Source organism: Cygnus atratus, chromosome 1, assembly GCF_013377495.2.
Source record: "Cygnus atratus isolate AKBS03 ecotype Queensland, Australia chromosome 1, CAtr_DNAZoo_HiC_assembly, whole genome shotgun sequence".
In the NCBI taxonomy this organism is placed as follows: domain Eukaryota; kingdom Metazoa; phylum Chordata; class Aves; order Anseriformes; family Anatidae; genus Cygnus; species Cygnus atratus.
In genome coordinates, this window is record NC_066362.1 from 113,058,699 (window position 1) to 113,083,817 (window position 25,119).

Genomic DNA, 25,119 nt, shown 5'->3' on the forward strand with positions numbered 1-25,119 from the left:
AATAACCTAAATGTGTGAAGTGCTACTGCTGCCTCAGCTGTGAGCAGCAGGTGGCACTCTAACATCACGCAGACTAGAAGCAGGAACTTGTTTTCCAGTAATCATCCTGTGCTGGTTCTTGATCTTGCACAAGTGTTTATTTCCAGTAACTGGGGGGTGGGGCACAGTAGTCATGGAGCTTTTTTTTTTTTCTTAATATACGTAAGACTGTTGTAAGACACTAAAATAACACTTCAATGTTTTCCTGAAGTATAGCTGATACCAAACCATGACAAAACCCAGAATTACATTTTCCTGCTTGGCAATGCTGCTGGATAAAGCTATAGGAAGTTGTTTTGGGCAGTTTTCTTAATTCTTTTTAGGTTACCATCTTGACACTCACACTTGATGTAACTCTATATACTTAGCTTTCCTCTGTTCCACACAAAATTTTATGGAAAATTCACAGAAGAACAGTGTGGCTGTTCTGTTGACTTTAACGACCACCAAAATCCATAACCTGTTCTTGGGAAGGTTAATTCTTGCTGAAATGGCTTTCCCATCTAGTTGTTCCTGCCTTGCTACTTTACGTGAACCTTTAAGATGTAGTATTACAAACGTTTTAATGTCTTTCTCAGCATAAAACTTTCTCAACATGAAACTGTATCTTACCTTCACAAATGCCTCTCCTGGTGTTTATACTTCTGTGTTGATCAGGTGACAATATTAACCTGCCTATTTAAAGACTGAATCGCCTGTCTCCCTTGGAATGGTAACTTGCATCATGAGGAATCATATCCTAAAGGCACAAGGTCCACCACATAGAAGTTTATGTAGTTTCTCCCTTACTTAGTATAGTCTGCCCTCTGAATGGATGGGTCTGCAACAACATGGTGATGCTGTTTGTCAGCTAAGTCATTCCTTTTTCACCTCGAAGCTGAAACATCTTTAAGTCTAGTAAGAGGAAAGATGGTAAAATGCCAAGAATAAGCATGTTCTTAAGCTAAAACCTATGACTGATCTTCCTTGGTGCTGTATTTTACATATATAGTAGAGGTAAAATAAGGCTATGTTTTTCTAATCCAGGGAAGATCCAGTGCAGTGGAGGTCGAAGTCAGCTGCAACGCGCTAACTTCTATTGTAAGCATTCCTGCAATACAAACTCATTCCCAGTTTGACCAAGATACATTTGGTGTTACTTCATATTATTAATTTTATCTCTTATTTCAGTCATCTTGCAATATTCATCCCATGATACTACTGTGCATTGTTGTAGCACCATTTATTATACTTTCAAAGACATTATTCAGTAGTACATCACCCTACCCTACCCTCCCCCGCCATCTCTATACATTATATGGAACAGGACTAAGTTTAAGAAGTTGTTAAAAGACTTTAGAACAAGTGTTGCATTATGAAATAAGCAGTGAAATTTATTACAGATTTCTACAAGCTGTAGAAATATCCAAAAATCATTCTTTCACAATTTGGTTGACAAAAATGGGGGAAGAGGTGGCTGTTGAAGACAGAAAGACACTTGACAAGGCTCTTCAGATAGATACATCCACGCAGTCTATTGTAAGACGAGCAGAGTCTTTGGAAAGATCTATAGATTGAAAGCCCAAGAACTATCTTCAGGGAGAAGGAAGTGCTGTGTTTTCAGTTAAAAAAAAAAAAAAAAAGATAAAGTTTCACTTGGTCTCTGAATGATTTCATCCTTTTTCAATAAATTCTTTAAGTGATTCTTCCTCTGGTTATTTACATCCTGCAGAGCTTCAGGGGGAAGTTCTCTGTGATAAGATGATCATCGTGCAGAAGGACAACAATGTTCACTTCAAACTCTGAGGGAAGGGGAAAAAAATAAAGAGTTCCATTTAGTAATCCTGTAACCTGCACCGTCACAGTAGGGTCAGAGCAGACAGTTCCTGCTCTCAGATGATTGCTTCACCAGACTCTCCTGAGCTATTTCAATACTCTGCATTTTTCTGTGGCCAAGTAATACAGGAAGGCAAGGCTGAACAAGGTGCTCCAGACAGAACCTAATCACTGGCACCTGAGACCTTGGGTCATTCCCCAAGAACCCTAGCTTGTTCTAATCTTTGGGATTCCTCCGGATTCAGTTCCATGTCACTGAGAAACTATGCCTGTTGACCAGGAGACTGTATGTCAAAGTTCAGACATCTGCTAAAACAGACTTTGGTGTGAGACACCTTACCCAAAACAATATGCGTTGTTTAAAAGCATGTTAAGTAGAAGAGTTAGGGAACAGGCTCCTGTCCATGCTGTCAGCATGTAACAGAAAGTTCTACGGCATTACAGAAAATTAAATTAAACACCAAAACACAACGTACCTGCAATCTATGAAAACAATTCTCAAAAATTCTCTACTTTTTAAATATTATATTGTGTTGGTCAGAAACAAAATCGTTATCAGATCTATAAAGAATTCTAAGTGGAGACAGAATTCAAAGACTGTTGGAGTTAATGAGTGATGGAAACTGGAGATAGAACTAAACCGAAAATGACTCTTTTATATATAAAAAGTTTTAATATAGATATGAAGATGCTCAAGAAATAGGTACTATGTTAACAGTAGCCATTTGTCACTGTACATTACTATTTAATTGCTAAAGATAGCAAAAGTAGACTACAGTATTATTTTGGGAATAATCACTGTACATAGGTGCAAAAACGTTCTTGGGGGAACATATAATCAGGTAGTCAAAGCTGAAAAATTACCCGTGCACATTTGTGCAGGATGCACAGCAGAAAATGAAGAGGAGCTTCCGTTGGGAAGGATCCTAAAAGTAGGGACTTACACTGTAGGGACAGCTACTACTATAGTAGCAGCTTCAACCTGATGCAATGCAATACAAAAAGGAGAACCAACATACTCCAAGAAGATGAAGGAAAGCAGAACAGGCTGGCAAGCAGAACTTTTGAAGTACTTGGTTGAACAAATGAGAAGAATCCTAAGTTTTATGTGTTTGTTAATGAAAATGCTGGATTTAAGATAGAGTAAGCAGGTAGAAGCGGCCCATGTAGATCGAGAAAGCAAAGCCTGCCTCACTGTTTCTATTTGAGTCTATGCAGTAGGAGAATGGGAAACAAAATCAGATCATCTTTATCGATGATCTGGATAAGGGCGTCCAGTGCACCCTCAGTAAGTTTGCAGATGACACCAAGCTAAGTGCGTGTGTCGATCTGCTCGAGGACAGGAAGGCTCTGCAGGAGGATCTGGATAGGCTGGAGCGATGGGCTGAGGTCAACTGTATGAAGTTCAACAAGGCCAAGTGCCGGGTCCTGCACCTGGGGCGCAACAACCCCAAGCAGAGCTATAGGCTGGGAGATGAGTGGTTGGAAAGCTGCCTGGCCGAGAAGGACCTGGGAGTATTGGTTGATAGTCGGCTGAATATGAGCCAGCAGTGTGCTCAGGTGGCCAAGAAGGCCAACAGCATCCTGGCCTGTATAAGAAGCAGTGTGGCCAGCAGGTCTAGGGAGGTGATTGTCCCCCTGTACTCGGCTCTGGTGAGGCCACACCTCGAGTACTGTGTTCAGTTTTGGGCCCCTCGCTACAGGAAGGACATGGACGTGCTCGAGCGAGTCCAGAGAAGGGCGACCAAGCTGGTGAGGGGTCTGGAGAACAAGTCTTACGAGGAGCGGCTGAGGGAGCTGGGGTTGTTCAGCCTGCAGAAGAGGAGGCTCAGGGGCGACCTTATCGCTCTCTACAGGTACCTTAAAGGAGGCTGTAGAGAGGTGGGGGTTGGTCTGTTCTCCCACGTGCCTGGTGACAGGACGAGGGGGAATGGGCGAAAGTTGCGACAGGGGAGTTTTAGGTTGGATGTTAGGAAGTACTTCTTTACCGAAAGGGTTATTAAGCATTGGAACGGGCTGCCCAGGGAGGTGGTGGAGTCACCATCCCTGGAGGTCTTTAAAAGACGTTTAGATGTAGAGCTTAGCGATATGGTTTAGTGGAGTAGTTAGTGTTAGGTCGGAGGTTGGACTCGATGATCTTGAGGTCTCTTCCAACCTAGAAATCTGTGTCTGTGTCTGTGTTTCTACTGATAGAAAAAAAAGAGAGGCCGTGGAAAGAGGAATTCTCACTGGTGATGAAAAGAAGGAAGTGATCATCTTGTTTATTTATTTTTGGGGTATTACTCAAATGCTGAATAACACCTGACTTTTTGGCAGAAAAAAATGACTTGCTGCTACTATGTTTCTTCTGTCCCTATACCATGTAATTCTGTTAGTCAGAACTAGCATAACAGTTTCAAAACTGATTTTAATTGGAAGCATTTGGTCTCCATTTTCTCAATCTATATGAAATGCAGCACACTACAATCCTAGTCATGGAACCTCTACAGCAAAATAGATGTCCTTGTTTTCTCTTCCACAGTGTTTCATCCACTGTGCAAGTTTCACCTGCCAGAAGCTGACGTGAAACTAGAAACATTTTTAATGGAAGATATAAATACAGCATAAAATTCTATCCACTTACCAACTTTGAAGTTTGTTGTTTCCAGCGTGGGGCAGGTGAACAACCTGGGGAACACCATGTATATAGGAATGGGTAGGCCCCTGCAGACATCCCCATCAGCAATCTGAATGTTCTGTATCTCTGTGGCATCTCTGGCGTAACCTTCCGCACACCCTGGTGAAAGCAGGGAATTTAGAGGGGAAGGAAGGGAAGGGAAGGCAAGAAGGCAAAGCAGTGTCCACAATTCAAACATGAAGATTTACTGAGGAAAGTGACAGGGGGACGTACATGGACAAACACCACAAGGAATGGAATGTGACGTGACCTTTTGCCCTTTAACCTGTGAATTTTCACATTAGCGCTCCAAATTAGGGGTCGCAGAGATTTAACTTAAATTAATGTTTGGACATTTCCACCTGAAGTGCAAAACGATTTTTTGCCAGTGTTTTCAATCTTCTCAATTGTATGGCTTTTGACAGTCTTGCACATTTAGGGTGAAAGTGCAGGTGGTAATTACTGCAGTCTGTATACATTCCATTTACAGAGAAACTTACCACAGGTTTCCACGCGTACTAACTGCAGCTCAATACTTTTCACTGCAGCTTCTGCATTCTCCACAACCAGCTCCCCTGTTAGCGGCTGTGTAATGATACAGTTTGTAGAGTTGAGGTGACCTCTGATGAGAAATTTTGGAAGTGAGGCTCTCTGAGAAGATGGGGAGAAAAACAAACAAAACTGTAAGAGCAGACCAGGAAAACAACTCCTTGTCTTTCTGTCTGTAAGGTAGTTATCAAAGTACGTAGGAAAGCCCAAGAAGCTGCAAAATTAAGAACTAAAAAAATCAGAAATGCCTCAAATACTTGGTTAATTTAACTCTTTAAATATGCATCCTTATGGATATGCCTTATGATATGTCCTACTACCCTCCCCTGACATGCACCCCTACTCATTCCATCCACAGGAGCATTTTTCCTGGGATAAGCTGACAAAACTTGGCTAATTACAATACAAGAAATCAGAAAACACGTGAAGGAGGCAGACTGGCAGGCATTACCAAGATGGTTCAGCCAAGTCACTTCACCATGCTATCAAGAACTGCATTCTCGTCCCGTTTCATTACAAATTATAATACAGACTATGGTTTCAGTAATTTTCCCCACCTTTTAAATTTCTCTCTCATGGCAACTACTGAGAGAGAAGACAGGCATTTAAAATGTTCATTTAATACAAGATGTATCATACTGCTGTGTATCAAGACACCAACTAAGAGACTGGACAGTCAATAAGGAGCTTAACTTCAATACAGGATCACACTGAACTTTGAACATTCACTCAAGCATATTTCCTACTCTTTATGAAATGAGTTGTAACAACAGCTGATTGAGGATGACAGTCTAGAAATCAGTTTCCACAGAAGAACGAAGTGGGTTTCTGCCCCCTTGTGCCCCCTGTTTTAGGCCAGCAGGCATCACAGATATTCTCTGACAGCAGAGAAACTCCTCATATGCCAGAAGCTCCCGTTACACTTCAAGTTCTGGCAGGAAGCATACTGAAAAAGTCGTGTACTCTACCCACATCTTCAGCTCGTATCTTCACCATCCAGTTTTCTTCAATTTCTTTTATCATGCTGCTCTAACCTTCCCCTTCTTTTGCAAGTGTTATCCTCTCCCTCCTTCATTTTTTGTTATTGACATCTTTGATGTTCGCCCCTACCTTCCAACCATCTGTTTACGCGTGTTTGTGGTGTTCTTGCCCATGTAACTGATTTTCCCTTCTTCCAAACCAACTCTCTTGTCAAAAACCTTTTTTCTCCCAGTCTTTTTGCTTCTTAGTCCTGACTGCCAGAAGCAATGGCAAAATAGTTCTCATCAGCTATTGTTTAGAACATTTCACTCGTAGCCAGCACCTCTGCAGAATTTAGCTGTTCCACTCGAAACAAATCTTTGGGTGAAAGAGAGAGGAATTTTCATGTGTTTAGTAAACTTGACCTCACCTGGGTGTTACCTCCCAATGGAAATAGAAATTACATCCCTGACAAAACCTATATAAAATATCGAGTCCTCTAATGTATTAGTGAAATGCCCTTTTATTGTACAACTCCTAGCAGGTTCTTCTCATCACTAATATTAGTAAAAGTAGACTTACTTCTCTGCCTCATAGGGACATCATATAACCACCCCCTGAAGTATAATGGTCAGGAAGCTCAGAGATGGAGATAAAAGGAATTTGCAGAACAAGAACTCAAGGCCATTTTCTACAATCCTAATCTACAAGAATTAACGTAAATAAATAACAGTGTATTTCCCTTAAAGCCTTACTACTTTTCTCAGTACTCCTCATAGTTTATCCTAAGCTAGCTTTACATGTACCTCTCAGTGGCAGCCACTAAAAGAACAAGAGGCTACAGGCACAAATTAAAATACAGGAAGTTACATTTAAACATTGAAAGAAAAATTAACTGAGGGTGGTCAAACACTGTAGCAAGTTGCCCAGAGTGGCTGCATGTCTCCATCCTTTGCGATACTGAAAATATGACTGGCATCACCCTGAGCAACCCGCTCTAGATGACTCTGCTCTGAGCACAGGGGCTGAAATAACCCATCTCCAGAAGTCCCTCCCAACTGCAGTCATTCTGTGAATATGTAGAATAAGGTCAACGATGGCATGAAACAACTCAACAGCTGATCAAGAGGTCTGCTTTAAGAAACAACTGGAAAAATAGGTCGAAATTCAGAAGTCCAGAATTAAGATCAATGGAAGTCAAACTGGGGATGCTGAAGGGAGAGCTATAGCACGAAAGTACTCTTATTAACAAAAAGAGCACAACAAAAACATCTGGAAAGACAGAACACAGGTTTCAGTGGGCAAAAGGAAAACCATATTCAGAAAGCTAACTGACCAAGGCAGCTACTACTGTTTATGCTGGCTTCCCAAAGCCACAGACTGCTATTAAAAAAAAAAAAAAAAGACAAGATCTCAAAATACACCTTTTTAAAGGATCTTGCTACAGACTTTTTTCCCTTGCTTCACTGCCATCTCTCACTCAGAAAGATGGGAAAAAAAATTAACCATTACTGAAGTTCCATCTTATTTTAATCACCACTGTCAGAAGAGAACAAGCAGAATCACTTTATAGGAATGAAAAAGAGCTGATGATGCACAAAGTATTTATTCATTCTTCTTTTGTTCTCATCCAGAATCACACAAGGATTACATTAAAAATAAATAAATAAATAAATAAAACAGAAAGAAAACCTTACCTCTTTAACATTCTGCAAAGTTTCAGGAGTAATTGTGAAGTCTACAGGGCTTGGCGTCAGTTTCCCTTTCTGTGACTGTAATTAAAACAGTTAAACTGTAAACTGATTTACAACACACAAACACACTCTAAGTACTAAAAAAAATACAATGAAGTCAAACAGCCATTGGCTGTGTTAATTCTCAGGATTGTCTTCATACTGCAAGTATGTATCTGTATAACAGAAGACTGAGATTTCCTACCTTTGTTATTAAATAATACTAAGATTTGTCTAAACAAATCACAATGCATTACAAATCTGAGTTGCAGAAACAGAACTCTCAAATTTGGGTTATTTTGTGTTCACCACTGCAATAAATCACAGTGCACTTCCCATTTGTAAGTTTTTGGCATAAGCTCTGCCTGCACTGAAATAAACAAAAAACCGAGTGGCTCACTACTCTAAACCACCTGGAAAAGAAAAATATGCTACCAATCTTCTGAAACATAAGAGATGTTACAGAAAAAGTTATATTTCACATTTCTGTATTTACAAATAATTACATTTTGTATGTCACGTCTAATGTTTCCTTCCATTGTCAACAATTAGCAAATCTGGGCAGGAGAGAGGGGTAAATTTAAGCAAACTTGCTCCATTACTCCAAATACATTTTATGAACTCTCTCTCCCTCTTGCTATCTCTGAGCACTCTGAGCTCTTTCTGTTGCCATCCCAGTACCAGCTCAGCTCTGTCAAGCCATCCTCATATTACTAGGAGATCCTCAGGTGATGGAATCTAGTCTAGTGTTGATTTAATGACTTAGAGTTTCAGCTTCCTTAACTGTAAAATAAACAAAATTTGGTCTGGGTTAACTTTCCGCACCAGAGTAGCAATTCTGGGGGCACATTATTATGGTTCTTCAGTTTCTATCACAATAGTTATCAAAAAACCAAGAAGTTAGTCTTTATCTAAGTGGCTCAGTGGGCCCTGAGCCCTGCTGAAATGAGTCTCTACTTTGTATCAGGAAGGCAAATTTATTTCACTTGCCATTCACAAACCTGTCTCCATCCTTATCTCAGAGAGATCCACTGTCTTTTACTTACACATTTAGAGTAAGTGATCAGTGCAGCACCAGTCATGAGACACCAACTGTATGTGACTGGGAGCTGACAGAGCACTGCAACACCAGTGAGCTTAGCTTGAAGTCTTAGGATTTACCCTTTCTATTCAAGAATTTGAAATAGCTTCTGCTGTCCAGCTGCAGGATGGAAGATACCAGTAAAAGGATTGACTGTTTTCCCACAAATGACAAATTCTGGCAAAGAATAAGGTTAGGGGAAATAGTGCATTGAGCATGGGCAGTGAGAATTATATGTTCAGTAAAACCTAATTAATTCACCCTGACAGCAAGATTTGTCATGATTTACTGACTTGTGATCTAAGAAGTGCTGTAGTGGGAACAAGAAATAAAATCAGGAAACCGCATAATATAATTTGTTCACTATTTTGACAACTATGGCTCACTTACAATATAATAATGGACTAATAAAAAGTAGCGTATTTTAGAAATTAATAAAATCTTACCAACAGTAGACCTCTTTATAGCACCTAGCTAAATCTGTGACAAGAGTAGTATGGAACTAAAACAACATTTTTCCACCATTACTCGTAAGACAGACAACAGAGTCTAATACTTTAAGCGTCCTGTTAAAGCATTCTAAGGAACGATACAAACAGTATGTTCTAGCAAATTCTGGGTGGAAAAAAAAAAGAGGTATTTAATTAGGCCTGCACAGTCTGTACTGATATCAGATGCTCTGAACATGTGTGGCAATATAAACTGAAAAGATTTTTTAAAAAGACAAAACCAAAACAATAGGAACTTCCAACTAACAAGCAGTAAAGTATTTCTTGTGAGACAGTCAAATCTTGTCCTAAAATGATATCTGCACAGGAGAAAGACTGTCTCCATGTCCCTGACTGCAGCATGTGGATATTTGTTAACCTGCATATCTCAGCATATTGCCAGTCACAGGCTTATATAATACAGGTGATTAAGCTGACAAGTTTCTTATTTCCAGTTTGATGCAGTCCTAACCTCAATACCTTGACTCAGGGCTCTAAATCACGATTCATCATCTGAATAACAGAAGTTAGGTATTGCCCCTCCACCAACAAATTCCCGCTTCTAGAACAGGCACTGCAGGTGCCCGGAACCTTTGGCTAAGAAGCGCTCAGGTAACGTGAAACAGTGTTTAGAAGAATACTATAATATTAATCTAACCACACCATTGTTTCAGAACTGAAAAGAATGAATAAGAGGATAAGCTCAGTGCAAATCCTATTTGTACCATTTTCTTTACATGAAAAGAGAGGTGTGTTACTCTAATCAGGAACAAGTGACACCTTACAACTTCTTGATACTTTTGTTATGAATGTCTTCTACTCAAACATATCATATATACTGCTACTACCAGTTGTTTTGCTTGGTTTTCTAACCTTACCTCCAAACTTCACTTAAAATGAAAAAAGAACCCACCAAAAACAGACCAACACCACACAACAAAACAAAAACCAAACAAAAAACCCACTCACTTTGTAAAGTTAATACAAACCCCGCTTACCAGAGAGTGGACAATGAACTCACAAGTCTTGGTTAGGTCCTTTGCCAGCAGAGAACGCCGCATATCACACCGTAGGGTATACTGCCAAGAATGGGGTGGCAAAGAAAAAAGAAGAGAGCCTTACTTAAGAACTTAATATTTCCTCCATCTGTTAACTTTTATTATTATTTTTTTTAATATGTGCAAAATGTTGCTGTTATTAATATTTAAGGCATCATTTACAAGAGATTAGTGGGCAACGTATATACCAGTGATAGAGAAGGGGGGGGAAGGACACAAAAATTATACAATGATTGTAGATGCTCCCAAATGAAAAATAATTTTTGTTTGTGTTTACAATCCTATCATCATCTTCACATACTTTTCCTATCTTCTGTCTTAAAGACAGAATAAGAGATTATGAGATTGAGGGACTAATTCACTGACAGAGTAGCACTCTTGTATGGCTTGAGCACCCAAACTACATTCAGTTAAGACTGATTACTCCATTGCTTCTCACCACAATTTGTGTAAGTGATCATCGGCAAGATATATTCACAGCCCTTCTAATTTAAAATTCAATCTTACAATAAGTTTAGCAATGATAACAGTTATAAGCACAGTTAATAGGGAACTGTCTTTAACCATGTAGTTCAACTTAAAAGCAGTAATGTGTAAGGTTAATTTTGGTTAATAAGGTTAATAACACCTACAACATAGTCTATCAACGTCCTTCAAGATAAGAAATTTATTGGGGTGGAGTATTTTAGGGGTTTATTGTTTGTTTTATTGTGTGTGTTTTTTGGTTGGTTGGTTTTATTTTATGGTTTTGGTCATTTTTAATTCCTTCTTTAGAGATGACAAATAGGCAAAAATGGGTATGCTCAGACTGAAGGTCTCAGCTTCATAACTTCTAGTTTTTCTTAAACAGCACCTTTAGTTCCTCAAATGAAAAAATAAATAGGCAGTGTACTATTTATAGTCCCTTTTTTTCCATTTCTTGATTTGGACAGAGAACAAATATAAAGTAGTGAGAAGCAAACGAACGCTTCCATTTGATTTATTTGAAATTAGCAAAACATTTTAAAGCAGTTAAAGCCTGATTTGTAAAAGAGGCTTAACATTCCCCAAATTTATCTACGTATCTGTTTTATCAGGTACCAATGCACCTTAAATAATCTTGGGAAAGAATACATTTTCCTCTTCAGGGACAGAGGAAAAAAAGACTCAGGCTGGCTGAAATCTAGTGATCAACCTTTTAAATACAGTTTATCCTCAGCTTGCAAAAAGAAGAGATGGAAAGACAAAAAAAAAAAAAACAAAAAAAAAAACACCACATACACAAAAAGAAACCCAACCAAATATTCACGATTGAAGTATATCTTAAAACACCTGATATTGATCATAAACAAGTTATCGGGCCTATGGAAAGCAACTCAACCAGTTTTGCACCATTTTTGATGTGCCAACCAGAAACATGAGATGTTATCCAAGAAATCCAGGACTGAAAAAAGATATGGCAAGTATTAGAAAAAACATCTGAATGTAGACAAAAGCCAAGGGACTTCTTTCCATCCTGTGTGCTGCCAGTAGTATGTAAAATTAAGGTAGTCACATAGGATGCAATGAAACAGCCTCAAGTTCCACTGGGAGTGGCTTAGATTAGATGTCAGGAAGAATTTCTTCAGTGTAAGAGCGGTTAGGCATTGGAATGGGCTGCCCAGGGAAGAGACAGAGTCGCCATCCCTGGAGGTCTTTAAGAGACGTGTACACATGGCGCTTACGGACATGGTTTAGTGGTGGCCTTTGTCATGTTCGGTGATGGTTGGACTTGATCTTATGGGCCTCTTCCAACTTACATGACTCTATATATAATGTGCAATTTAAGCAATATCCTTCTGGATACAAATGATGGGAGGAATAAAGTACACAATGGAAATACAGGGTAAACAAAAGGCTTTGAAGGCCTGACCTTCTATAAAAGATCTTGGTGCAGGATGGGTAAGAACACAAGAATAATAGGTCTAAGGCTTTGTATATAAATGGAAAAAACGAACTTTTTTTTTTTATTATTAGTTTATAGATGTTCACTAACATAAGTACGTTCAGCTTGCTTCTGAATTGTCCAAAACTGTTCTGCAAAAATGGTAAATTCTGATGGATACCAAAGAATTTCAGACATTAATTCAGAGTTTACAAGTAACCTAAGGCAAAACTAGATACAGCATAGGAAATCAGAACTCTGAAAGTTGCATGACAAGTCTTCAGACAAGGCTTTCCTTGCCAAGGCTAAAAAAATATTATCTACTTGACTATGCTGAAAAGGAATCAAACACCGGATGAAAAACAGGATCATCATTTGCTCCATAACAATGGCAATAACAACAACAAAAGCCCCAGTGAAAACATCACAACAGGCAAGACATATTCAGACAAGACTATCAGGAGTTTTATTATGGTGATAATGATTATTCAGTCAAAATACACAGTCGTCAGGTAGGCACAGAACTCTTTCTTTGGTTTGTAAATCCTTCCCATTACTACAAAATCATGGTACTATCTAGATGCAGCTAGTATGACTGGATTAGAAGCCAACCGTACAAACCAATGATAACAATACTGAGAAAGTATGCTTACGATATAAAATCTCAGTAACATCTTCAAGCATAATAATAAGATCTTGAAGCAAAATACTAAAATTAGTAACTAAAGATGCATGTTAAGCAAGTAAATCTGAAGGCATAATCTCACTAAAACTTTATTTTAAAATTCTTATGGAAAGGAAGATCTAGGAAGACTGCAGACTGGAGCATTAGTTAGAAGTATTTTGTCTGTGAACTTTCTATCACCACTGATTTTTTGTATCCCATGAAAATAAAGTCAGGTCTTAGGAGTTTTAACAAGAAAGGAATGCCTAGTCTTACAGGTCTAATGCTCCAGTTTACACTCCTGCTATTCTTTTAGTAACTTCTGATAGGCTTTTAAGTTTTTATTTGTTTGTTTATAATCCCAGACTTTTTAATATAATTGAAAAGCCTGGAATTTACCTTTCAGTTCAGCTAAATAACTAACTGTTATACTGTGTCATCAGATCTAATACATCAGTATGCTATAGGAAAAAGTGTTTTACAACCCAGCGATTCTTCATCAGCACTGGTCTGAAAACTGTCACTTCATGGATCCCTTTCAAATTTTTCATGAGGAAAAACACAAAACACTCCCCAGTAAGAAGAAGCAACGATTAACACAACATTTACGTTCAGAGATGGCTGAAAAGTAGACTTTTCCTCAAAATAACAATCCATTTATGGTGTGGCAATCTGTAACCAAACAAGGTCAAATTTCAGAATTGTTTTTCCACAGGACTCTGCTAAAAACATGTTGTATGTACAGTTTGGGGCAGGAAATGTCACTACCCATCTCTACAGGAAAGCAAACAACTCATGTTTTTTGAGGATGCTACAAACTCTAAACACTGATTTAAGACTTCATTATGAATTTACTCAGACACATGGGCTTTTTTGAATAAAAGCAGATAGAGTTGCAGCCTTTTTTCCATGAAGGGAATGGATGTAGTGTGTCTACAACATCAAGAGGGTAATCAGTTATGTTACAATAGCTCTGACTTAAGGTACTTCAGCAGGCAAGACATCTCGTTACTGTTTTGTTAATGTCATATTTCTTTAAAGGGTTACTCCATATGGAAGGCCTGAAACTGTAAATGGTGGAAAGATTTCTTCCAGTTAGAGGATGCTTCTTAAAAATAAATGCAGGAAAACACACTCTGAACATTAGGTAGCTTTGTTGCTGTTGGATTTATGCCCGTGTCTTAAGATGGATCTGGTAAGTCAGATACTAAAAATGAAGTATGCTAAGTATTATTAGCAGTAATTTGTTGGTCTGCTATGCTAACAAAACCTAACTGGTACTAGATGAACACTATACACATTTATTTTGGGGTATGCACTGCAGACTGTTTATGTAGTAGGAGATGCAGCTTCTTTCACCAAAAATAATAATAAAAAGAAAGATCAGAACTAGATGCAAATATCACTCTGAATGTATTTTTATATTTTATCTGTAAAAGAACATTATGAGATTTAACAAGCATAGCAAATATGTTTTATACTTTCTCAACCCAAAACCCCAGTATGCTCTTAATTCTCTCTTGTACATCCCATATGACATCCGATCAGTTTCATTACCACTGGCTATCTCCAGTACAAGGCTGAAACTGGCTGAAAAGGGGACAGATTTTGCAGCAATTTATAAAACATATTATACTGACAGAATTTCAAGATCTCAAATTGTTTTCTTTGCCACTTTTAACAAGTGTTAGCACCTGTGGAAAGTTCTGAATCTTAGAAACTCTATCTGAAACAGGAAGCAAGAAACTACCTACAAACTAATACTTAAAGGTTAACATGCTTGACATTTTTTAATGTTAAGTTACATCTAGAAAATGTCTAGCATGCATCACAAGAACACCATAGCAATAAAAAGAAGCTTAAAAGCTCTACTTACTTCAAAGAATCTCTAACTTTTTGCTCATTCTTCAAATTGACAGAAGCAAACACATATAAAGACTAGCACTATGAAAATAAAACTATCAGAAAATTTCATCCTCAGCTTCCAAGGAACAAGAGATACTGCAGGTAACAAAACAAGAACAAGAGATAATGCAGGTAAAAAAAGCACAGATTTTCTTTACAGAGAAAACTGTCTTACTGCCTTACCTGAATATTAACAAAGACACCATGATACGTCTCATACAGAACCTTGTTGCCCTTTACATGCAATGGAAATTCAAAAGGAATTTCTGTCTTGCCACTGGGAAGTTTCCCTGGTTTTACCATTTCAATAGTGCTGTTAATAATTTGAATAGGCTGCAAAAACAAATATTAAGATTTAGTTTGAAACACAATGACAGTTCCATCATTTCAATATGAACCAACAACATTACTAAACTCTAACAGACTTTGTGAATTTCCAAAAATTCAGGTATTTCTTCCTGATACGCAGTTCTCCAGTTTTACAAGGAATAGAAATATTATGAATGCTTTGCAGAGGAAAACAGTTTACAATCTATTTTATGGTTGTATCAAATTAACAACTAAACATATTCAGAGAGTTAAAACAGCAGAGTCTCAAGCGCCCTGGAAAGCAAAGTTTCATTTTCCAAATTACGTCCCTCAATATTAGCATCAGGAATCAAGAAGTATACATGCCAGCTGAGCAGCTAGGCAATCCCCCTGCCCTGCTGCCCACCTTTCCCACCCTAAAGATTTATACTGAGGGCTGATCTCTCACTGGAACGATGACTAGCTGTGATTTGGCATTTGACTGGGGAATCCTCCTAACCCTCATGAAATATGCATACATAAATACAAACAGAGCAAAAGCAGCAAGACTAGGACATGAGAAGGAAACAGACTGAATATCCAGTACAGTCCTGGACTGTAACACTACAGTATTAGCATTTTATTTTCATTCAAGGTTTTTATTTCTTGCAAACAGTTAAAGTAGCTTGAACCTCTCATTGATAAGAGATGCAATCCATCATATTACTTTTCCATTACTTATATGTATTTGTTGAGTTTAAAACCTGCAAGAGCTGAAATCGTAATTACTGTTCTGACATTTAATGAGACAAAAGCTATACTCTCCCTAATTAGGCTTATTCCAACCTGTGCTTTTAACATGAGAAGGAGGAATGACTGCACCAAGCTAACAGTTTACTCATGCTGAAGGAAGCAGCCTAACTTGTTCTGCCATGTGGTATTGCTTTCTCTTGTGCCAAACTAGACATTCATCTGGCCTATTGATAACATAATTCAATTCAAATCAATTAACCTGATTTATCAAAAATAAATGTGCCCTCTCCTGTTCTACTACTCTAGTAAATTAAATCAACCAGAATGAGCAGAAAGAAAGCAAAAAAAGCAATGCTGAATGAAGTGAGGGGGTTAAATGAACTGAGCCCATCTTAGGGGTCATCATAACAGGAACTTTATTTCTCTAGCTCAAAATAAAGTTTTTATTTCTTTCTTAGAAGGAAGCTAATCAACAAATTTGGACTTCAGGCCATGAAAAGGGTACAACACAACTATAAAGAGGCATGCTCACTGTAGCCCTGCTTGAAGATTACACTTCTTTTCTCTCTGAATTTTTAATTGTATTTTCCCTCCACTAGGCTGAAACAAACAAACAATCTGTTGCTTCTACTGTTTTCTGATCATTCATGGTCAGATTATTCACACTACAAACAAATCAACTGTGATACAAACGAAGGCTTGAAAGATCCTACACTTAAGCTATGCTAATTTAGGCAAACTATTTTTGTAAATATAGCTACACTGCCTCTAGACACAGCCAGACTTGCCTTCAATCAATACAGCCATGCTTGTGTGGAGCCCAAGACAACCTGACCTGCTGGATTCCAAAACCCACACTTCCAAACCTGGAAGGCAGTACAGAGGCCAGGCCTTCCAGGAACTCTGCAGTCAAATAGGTTGGGCGCAGCATCATCCTGCACTGAGGAACCTCTGCAGGTCCTGTACCATGGCCAGCAGCACGCAACCTCAGCAGCTTCTACAGAAACTTATGGTGTAATGACTGATCTGGCACCCAAGTTTGATTAAATTCAGTCACTGCATGATGCTCCTCTAATGCATCCTCCAGTGACCTTACTATTCATATTACTATATTTCAGCCCTAAAGAAAATTCTCCCTTCTGTGCAAGTTCCTCCCCCAAAATGTCACCATATATTGCTAGATAATGCTAAGCATTCCTCTGCTTTCTCTCCTTCACATACCATGAAGTGCTATAAGCATCTGAGAGCTACTAGGGAAAAACTTAAGAAAATACAGAAAAGCTCCATGCTAAAAATATTATCCAGCATAGGTCTTACCTTGACGGAGTTATAGAAAGCTTCAAAGACACCCACACTTTTGGCACTAAGCTGCAGATTTACTGATCCTTCCATTGTTAATGAGATACCTTGGTGCTGGACTGTGTCCTTACTTGTTATGACCACAACTCCCGAAAGAATTTCCTAATGGGAGAAAAGACACCATGAGCACATTTGTTTAAAGCAATTTCTTCTATTGCTGTTACTCAGATAGCATGCTAACCAATTTTCAAACAACTCAAGAAAACTGTTCCCAGAGTACAGTCTAACCTTGTTAGAAGAGACAAATACTGATAATGAAAGCAATGTGAGGAACAGACTGTTGTACTTCCAGTTTGTTTTCTTTAAAAATATGCTCTTCTTCCTTGCAGAAGTACTAGTCAGAGCTTCAATTGCTTTCCTAAACTTTGACATTTTCCTGTCCAGGCAAATGAAAAATAACCTCCTAAATACCCGTAGGTTCAGTTGGTAGTTAGGTTTGTTAAAAAGTTAGGTTCCATTTCCAAATTCCACAAGGAATTCTTATATGAAAAGCAGGATGGTCAGCCAAGGGAAATGGAAGAGAAGGCAGAGCTGTAAAAGAGATGTCTAAGCTAAGGATAAGGTTAACCCCAGCAGGGCTACACAACAGACTCATAAAGAAACAAAGAAACCACACAGTTGTTTGCCTACACAAGCCAGTTTCTACTCGGCAAACAATTTCAAAGCCTGTCTGAATCCAAGGCACAAGGTGTATGAGTCAAGAGATGTGTCACTTATCCCATTAAGAAAGTAGTTGCACAAGAACACAGCATCAATTTCAAGGATCAGTTTAGAAGCTCAAATACTGAAAAAAAATTAACTGCAGGAGAGCAACACGCAGTTCATATCACATACCCCATAGTTTATCCTTCCCCTCCAATAGAGAATCCACTCCAATCCCCTATTCCATGTCAAACGTTCATACACACCTGGAACTAGCAGCAAGTTATTTGAGAACTTATGAAAGTTTCTTAGGGCTAACTGTGTCTTCTGCTCAGTAGTAATGCTCTCTGCACCTTCACCAGCCTTGCAAACCAGACACCAAACTCGGGACCACTCAATTCAAACAGCAGTTCAGGCTGCCCACTCTACACTCGACCAGTTACAACCAGTCTAGTTGTGTCCATACAACAGATGCTATTTGAATGTTGCAGCCTTTTGTCTTTATTGGTGGTAGGGCACGACAATACAGAGAAGGGGTCAGGTCGTTTAAGGCAGAACTGGACATCAGGCATCACAGCAAAGTCTGACACGCCACAAGCCTGAGAGAGGACCTGCAGCAACTGGGAAACGCCAGGAGCAGGAGGCACAAAAGGACAGTGAAGAAAAGCTGACCTAAATACCATACTGCTTTGCGAACAGGCTTTAATTAGTACAAGCAATTAGGTTATTGCTTTGAAAAATGAGTACTGCTGTACTGGAAGGAGCAAGGACAATCCTGAACATATGCACTGCTTCACTAAATGAAGACAGACTCCTATCACACAGCAACAACCTGTTCCAGAGCTATCACCTAGATGGCTTCACACAAGAAGCTTGTGTGAAGCTATTTAGGGCAGAAGGGAGAAGAATGGCGTGAAGTTAAATATGATTTTTTTCTTCTAGCATCCGATGTTTCCTAATAAGTAAATAAAATGAAAAAACACTCAAAACTATTTTCTAACATGCAACTTCAAAAAAAAATCACTTGTTTGAGAGGGAAGGATCACGAAAGAGCTGCTATAGTTTTTACCTAACCTGCTTATATGCAATCAGGCTGTATTTCCATTGATGAGGGGTGGGAAAAACTGCTGTCTTTTCTCAAGAAGAGCTACTTTATACTTGTGTGTGTGTGTGTGTGTAAACACAGTCCTCTCTAAATACAAAGCTGTCATTACATCTGTCCTTCCACGAAGTACAAATCAAAGAACATAAACTTACCAAGATGCTCACATACTTACAGTCAGCAGACAATTTAAGAGAAAGCTTTATTTTTGCAAAACCAAACACATAACATTTGAAAAAGTTACACGACATCACGAGGCTAATTAGCTCTGTTTTCAGTCCACATCAAAAGGGATTCCCTTACCTTGAATACCACATGACTAAAGGCCCAGAGGAAGTCACCACTGGCACTGATCCCCACTCATTACAATGCAGTAGCTTACTGTCAGTTGCTTTTGCTTGCTTTCTACCCCCGCATTCACTAGAGACTCCTTCACCACATGCTGACAAAACTTTGCGAGATGGAATTACGCTAATGAAGTTCTACAAAGAATTATTTGCCTAAAGAGGGTATCTATCCACAAAAAGGACAGAATAATATGCAGAGCAGAGTAGTGAGGTACACATGGTACGCTGTGACCAAAACATTCCTGTGAGAAGATCATCCCAGGTTCATGATCCCAAACAAGCATTTAACTTTCTGTTGTCGGTTCTTCACCTTTCAAATATGCACGTGAACCTGCCAGAAAAGCTGACACTTTCAAGGTCACAACCAGAATGAACATCTGCTTCATCTAATCCAACAGCATAATCCTTTTTTTCCTGTAGTTCTTGAGGAGAGTTATTGAGTTTGGCTGGGACAATTAGGAAGGATCTTCGATCAGTACGATGAAGCAGTGCGTAACACAGGCCACTGAATATCAGCTCTACAGTCCTAAGCCATGCTTAGACTTTGACTGAGCTAGGCTGTTATTCAGCACCTTTAAACTTGATGTAAGGATTCAAAGGATCAAAGTACACACTGTACTGTCCCTTAAATTGTTTGGCGAGAATTGTTTCTAGTGTTAAAATACACACTGATTCCAACCTGCTTGTTTACACTGTCAGGTCTGCTTGCTAGACTAAGGAGCTACAAAAAACCTTTTAGCTAGGTATTATGTACTTCCAGATTAGAACTGATCACTTTTCAGAATCACTGATAAGAAATATCAGCCTCATTTGTTTTTGAATGTGAGGTAATTTTGAATAAAACAACAAAACCAAACCGAACCAAAGCACAAGGCAGGCTTTCAAGGCCACTTGAAATCTGTCATCATACTTTTTCAAGTGTTGACAGCAGCAGAAGACATTGTATTGAATGCCTTATAGAAACATTTAGCATTTTTCTAGTTGCATTTGGTATTAACTGTACATCCATGAGTTGAGCTTGCCGTTGGCCTGGCAGAGCCGAAGTCCCCCATCAGCCGATTACCAGCACAGCGCTTCAACTCCCTGTCAGATTCCTCTTTTCCCCTTATGGGCCTTTACTTTTAGGTCTAGGGGCACACATTTGGACATTTTAGAATCGCAATTAAGTTCACGTAAGCCCCATTTACTATGTATTCCTGATCATTTTCTGTCACATCTATTACCCATCTGACCCACCTCCAGATCTTAACTACATATTCTTCTGGTTCCTTACAGAGAAACCAACTACATTCAGTATAAAAAGCTTGCTATGCCCAATAAATGAGACGTTGGGTGCTTTAAAACCTCAACGATCAGTTTTACAAATCAGTTTGCTTTTTAGAAAGAGTAAAAGGCCTCAGTATGGGCAAATTCTGACTTAGTATATTTTGGATTTCCTTGTCATCAAAAGTCTTGGCTGACATTGACTATGGCACCCTTTTTTTGTACGCTGCATTTTTCAGCCTTTTCAGCCCACAATTCTTTTAATTATCAGTCTTGGACTAACTGCCACAGTTATTCCAGCCATCCTGTTCGGTTTGCCAACCAAAATGCATCATTAGTTGTGCCTGTCCCCTCTCATTCTTCTAGCATTCCAGAGTTCATTAAATGAGCCTCAGTGGCTCACAATTCTCTATTCAATTAAAAAACGAAAAAAGTAAAGTCTCCTGAACACAAATCTTCTGTTCCCGTGAACTTAAACACAATTTTGCTGTAGTAAGCCTTATTGTAGTATAACAGAACTGCGCTATTAGGATCCATTTTATTATCTTTTTTGTTCTTAAATCCCCCATCCCCTAACAATCCTGTTAATCTTTTTGCTCCAGGAAATGGCAAAGTTTTTTTTTTTTTTTTAACCCACAATTTAAGGTCACTTGTTTAAACCAGGCTTTCTGAAACTGAAGTTTGGAAAAAATCAAGGTCTTTGTTTGCTTAATTCCTCCAGTTCTGGATTATTATAAACAATTAATATAGAAATTGCTTACCATTTATCACAACGAGTTATTTTAACCAGCTTTCTTCCTAAAACCAGAAACACGATCACAGACTTGTACGATGTGTGACTATTTTATAAATGTTATGGTCCAGTTTCTCCCAGTTAAAAAAGCACAGTTAACACAGAGCAAAAAGGAATTAAAAATAACAGAATTATTGCCTTCTCAACTACCTTGCACTAAAGAAAGTTTCAGGAAGTGAAGGGACTTCAACTTGGCACAGGAGATTGGGAACAATGAAAAATGCTTGAGTTCAAGTGGACTTAGTATAACCAAGGTCACTGTACCAGGATGAGAAGTCATCTGACCCAACTCAACACAACAGAGAACAGTAATTTGAAGACTGGGTTACATGATTATTTCACCACCAAGGAGAAATTTAAAACGTCTTGGCTTTATGAGGAGCCTACAGTGAAACATACATATAACTCTGATCTTACAAAAAGCAAAAAATAAAAAGTTACTCAGACTTAATTTTTCTGGCCAGCTATCCATTTTGGACACACCCTTTCTTCGCCACTCACCAGCCTTCTGACACCTACCTTGAACAATATTTTCCCCTAACAAGAATCAAAAGAGTTCTGCAATAACATTAAAAGTTTGTAAACTTTAAGAGTTCCTCCCTAGAAGTTTATATTAAAAACTCCCACACCTTCAGGGCCTCGATCAGTATGGAATTTACCATAATGAGATCCTCTGAACAATACTTGTTAAACATGGGTCTCTCACATCTGTTTCCCCTCACCTTTACCTCTTGTAGGCAATAAAGCAGTACAGCAAATACTCTCAAAAGATTGGCAGTTGCTGGCTGACATACATTTAACAGATCCAGAGATGCCAATCACTAAAAATCCCTGAATATTTCACCTGAATATTTTCTGAATCCCTGAATATTTCACCTCACGAGATACAAAGCCAGAGCTTGAATGGAAGAATCAGCAGCCACTGCCATTACCAGATCTTCAGTCTATTGTAACCTAAAAGCACAGGCTGAGATTCTTTAGACTGCTCTTTATCCACCCAACTTTGTTTTGTTCATCCAGTTTCCTGCTCCACTACATCTGATCTCCATTCCGTAGGCTACCCATTGCTTCTTGAAATAAGAAATAGATTGTGTTAGGCAGCACATGGCTGATTCTTGCACAATGACGGGAAAACCTACAGGCTAGAAATCATTTACTTTCACATAACCCACATGCGGAGATGACAGAAGGCAATTACATGCTATCACATGCCTACACCATTTAGATTGCTGTTAAAGCCAAAATGACCCTCAGCATAAATACCATTCGGTGCTTTTAGAATTTATTAAATTAAAAAGACTAAAACATTTTAGCTACTACATGTCAACTTCCTAAACAAATGCTTCATACCTTAGGAGTGCAAGGCAATCTTCTTTGTCTCTTAAGTAGTCTGCTACATACCAATTGCCTTTATAAATCACACAAAAATTAACATAAGGCACATTAAAGGTACCTTAACTATCCCTCTGCTTAATTGCACAGAACATTTTCCTGCACAGACAAACCTTGTCATACTTACACAAACCTATCATATAAACTCCCTAGAGCTCAAAGTTAAGGCATCTCTCTACTGTCACCTTTTCCTTCACATCCAGCTCAAGTCCATTCGGATACTGATTATCAAATATACTCTGTTCTACTCTATTTGAGAAGACATTCATAAGAAAAACAAAAAGATATCTGATTCAATAGACTTTTTTTTTTTTTTTTAAAGAGCAACTCCAACCAAATGCCATTTCCCCAACCTGGCTCGCTGGCCAATACTGCCAGCACAAGACAGGCAGCAGAAGGTAAATGACTGCAGAAGTGAGTTGCACCATGAAGTTATTCTGAATTAATCACGGTCTTACACAAATTACGACTTAGAAAGCTCTCAACAATGTTTTAGCAATGTTTTGTGCTGTTATCTTGTCATAGGCCTAACAAAAAGGCTGCTGAATCACTGCACAATTTAGATATCATGCTCTTTCGTATCCAAGTGACTGCACTTGGGTGCAAACTTTAAATGGGTTTGGACAACCAAAGATCAGGTCAAGCCACAGGTCAAGCCACAGTATCCCTGTTGCTTTCAGATGAATAGCTAGAATATATTTGGATGAACTATGAAGTTTACTACAGGAATCCCTTCGTTTTCAAGTAGCACTGATGAAAGTATATTTGGGGATGAAAGCTGACATAAACTAAAGGTATTATTAGCATAGCTGATGTCAGTGAAGTGTGCAACCATCAATAAAGTTCTACAAAAAACAAAGCTGCACATATTCCATGCCTCATTAAAGAGAGATTTGTAACTCCTTTCCGTGCCTACGAAATTTCCATCAAAAATTCACGTTGTACTTCTAGTGCATGGCTCTTTCATCAGTGTGGTTTCACACCACTCAGATCTCCAAACTTCAGACCTAGTTAATGAAATAAAATTATAAACCTTTTCACGTGGAGTTACAGCAGAAGTGACAGCAGAAGTGACTAACCATAAAAATCTTACTTAATTTCAGCTTGAAGACAGAAGAAACATCCTTTTCTTGTATTAAGAAAATAGATCCTGTTCAGAATGACATAAAGCAAGCCAAGTAGAGAAACTGACGAAGAACACAACACTACAATACCAAAACAAAAGGATTAAGATCGTTCTAATAACAGGCAATGGCAAAATGATGCCGGAGAGATACAGAGGACTGCATTTACCACCGTGACACCACACCTGAAGATTCGTGTTGTTCACATGCTGATAACTTTGCTGGTTGTGAATGCCACCTCTTACGATTTGATGACGGCAAAACTGATTCTTTTTTTCCATAACCTTCCACTCCAATCTGATTAAAGCAGTTTCCCAGCATTGAAAACACTCAATAAATCGAGACGTGCTTTATATTTATACACCGTGACAGACGAGCTTGTAGCATAGGGGGACAGATGCACGAGTGAAAAAGATTTGGGGTGTAGTAAGAGTGAATGGCTGGACTGCCACAAATAAAAGAAGTGAGCTGAAAACCTTTGATTAATGATATTTTATTTCTAGAAAAAGTGAGCAAACATGAGCCAGTGATTTTTTTTTTTACTAATTAAAGTGAATGAAGAATGAGAAGGAAAAAAGGAATGTAAGCCCCCAGTGTTCCTTCAAGTAGCTGCAAAAGGGGAACTCTGCAAAACCGCTTTATCGCTATCAACAACTGTATCAGCGGGGAAAAAAATAGGAAATGAGGAAAAAAATAAAAAATTAGAAAAATAAACTAAGAAATCGGAAAATAAAATAAGAAAACAGAAAAAAAAACTAAAAAATCAGAAAATAAACATAAAAAAATCAGAAAAAAAAAACTAAGAAATCAGGAAAAAAAAAATTAAAAATCAGAAAAATAAGGAAATAAACTGGAAGAGGCGGTGAGGGGCGGCGGCACTCACCCCGCAGCGGTACACCTTGTTGGCCCGCTTGATCTTGATGTCCAGCGCCGTGCCCATGGCTGCTCCCGCAGCTCCCCCTCCCCGCCCGCCCCCCCAGCTCCCACCACCCCCAGTCCCCGCCACCTGCTTCCGCCTGCGGGGCGTGGGCGCGGCCCATCCGGGTCTCCATGACGTCACTGCTCAGCCCCCTCCTCCCCTGCCCCCGCCGCTTCCCGGTAGCCACGGCAACGGGGCGGGGCAGGGAGCTCGTGGCGTAGGGTGATGGGGGGAGGTTAGCCGGCGGAGCATGAGCAGAGCGCATGCGCAGAGCGCTAACGGTCGG

At 39.0% G+C, this 25,119-nt stretch overlaps 1 protein-coding gene across 2 annotated transcripts; it reads right to left on the reverse strand.

Annotated features, from left to right (window-relative positions):
- Nucleotides 1–1,388: 1,388 nt before the first annotated feature.
- Nucleotides 1,389–25,061, reverse strand: VPS26C (VPS26 endosomal protein sorting factor C). 2 transcript variants are annotated; one of them, XM_035545969.2, is made up of 8 exons: nucleotides 24,921–25,061; nucleotides 17,210–17,353; nucleotides 15,035–15,184; nucleotides 10,320–10,400; nucleotides 7,717–7,791; nucleotides 5,011–5,161; nucleotides 4,478–4,630; nucleotides 1,389–1,820 (listed from the first exon to the last, which is right to left on the reverse strand). In XM_035545969.2, the coding sequence occupies exons 2-8, from the start codon at nucleotides 17,282–17,284 to the stop codon at nucleotides 1,738–1,740; spliced, it is 768 nt and encodes a 255-aa protein (XP_035401862.1). In that variant the 5' UTR covers nucleotides 17,285–17,353; nucleotides 24,921–25,061; the 3' UTR covers nucleotides 1,389–1,737. The 2 variants fall into 2 exon arrangements, with proteins under 2 accessions (XP_035401862.1, XP_035401861.1); XM_035545968.2 differs by lacking the exon at nucleotides 24,921–25,061 and adding an exon at nucleotides 24,798–24,906.
- Between the last annotated feature and the right edge of the window lie 58 nt (nucleotides 25,062–25,119).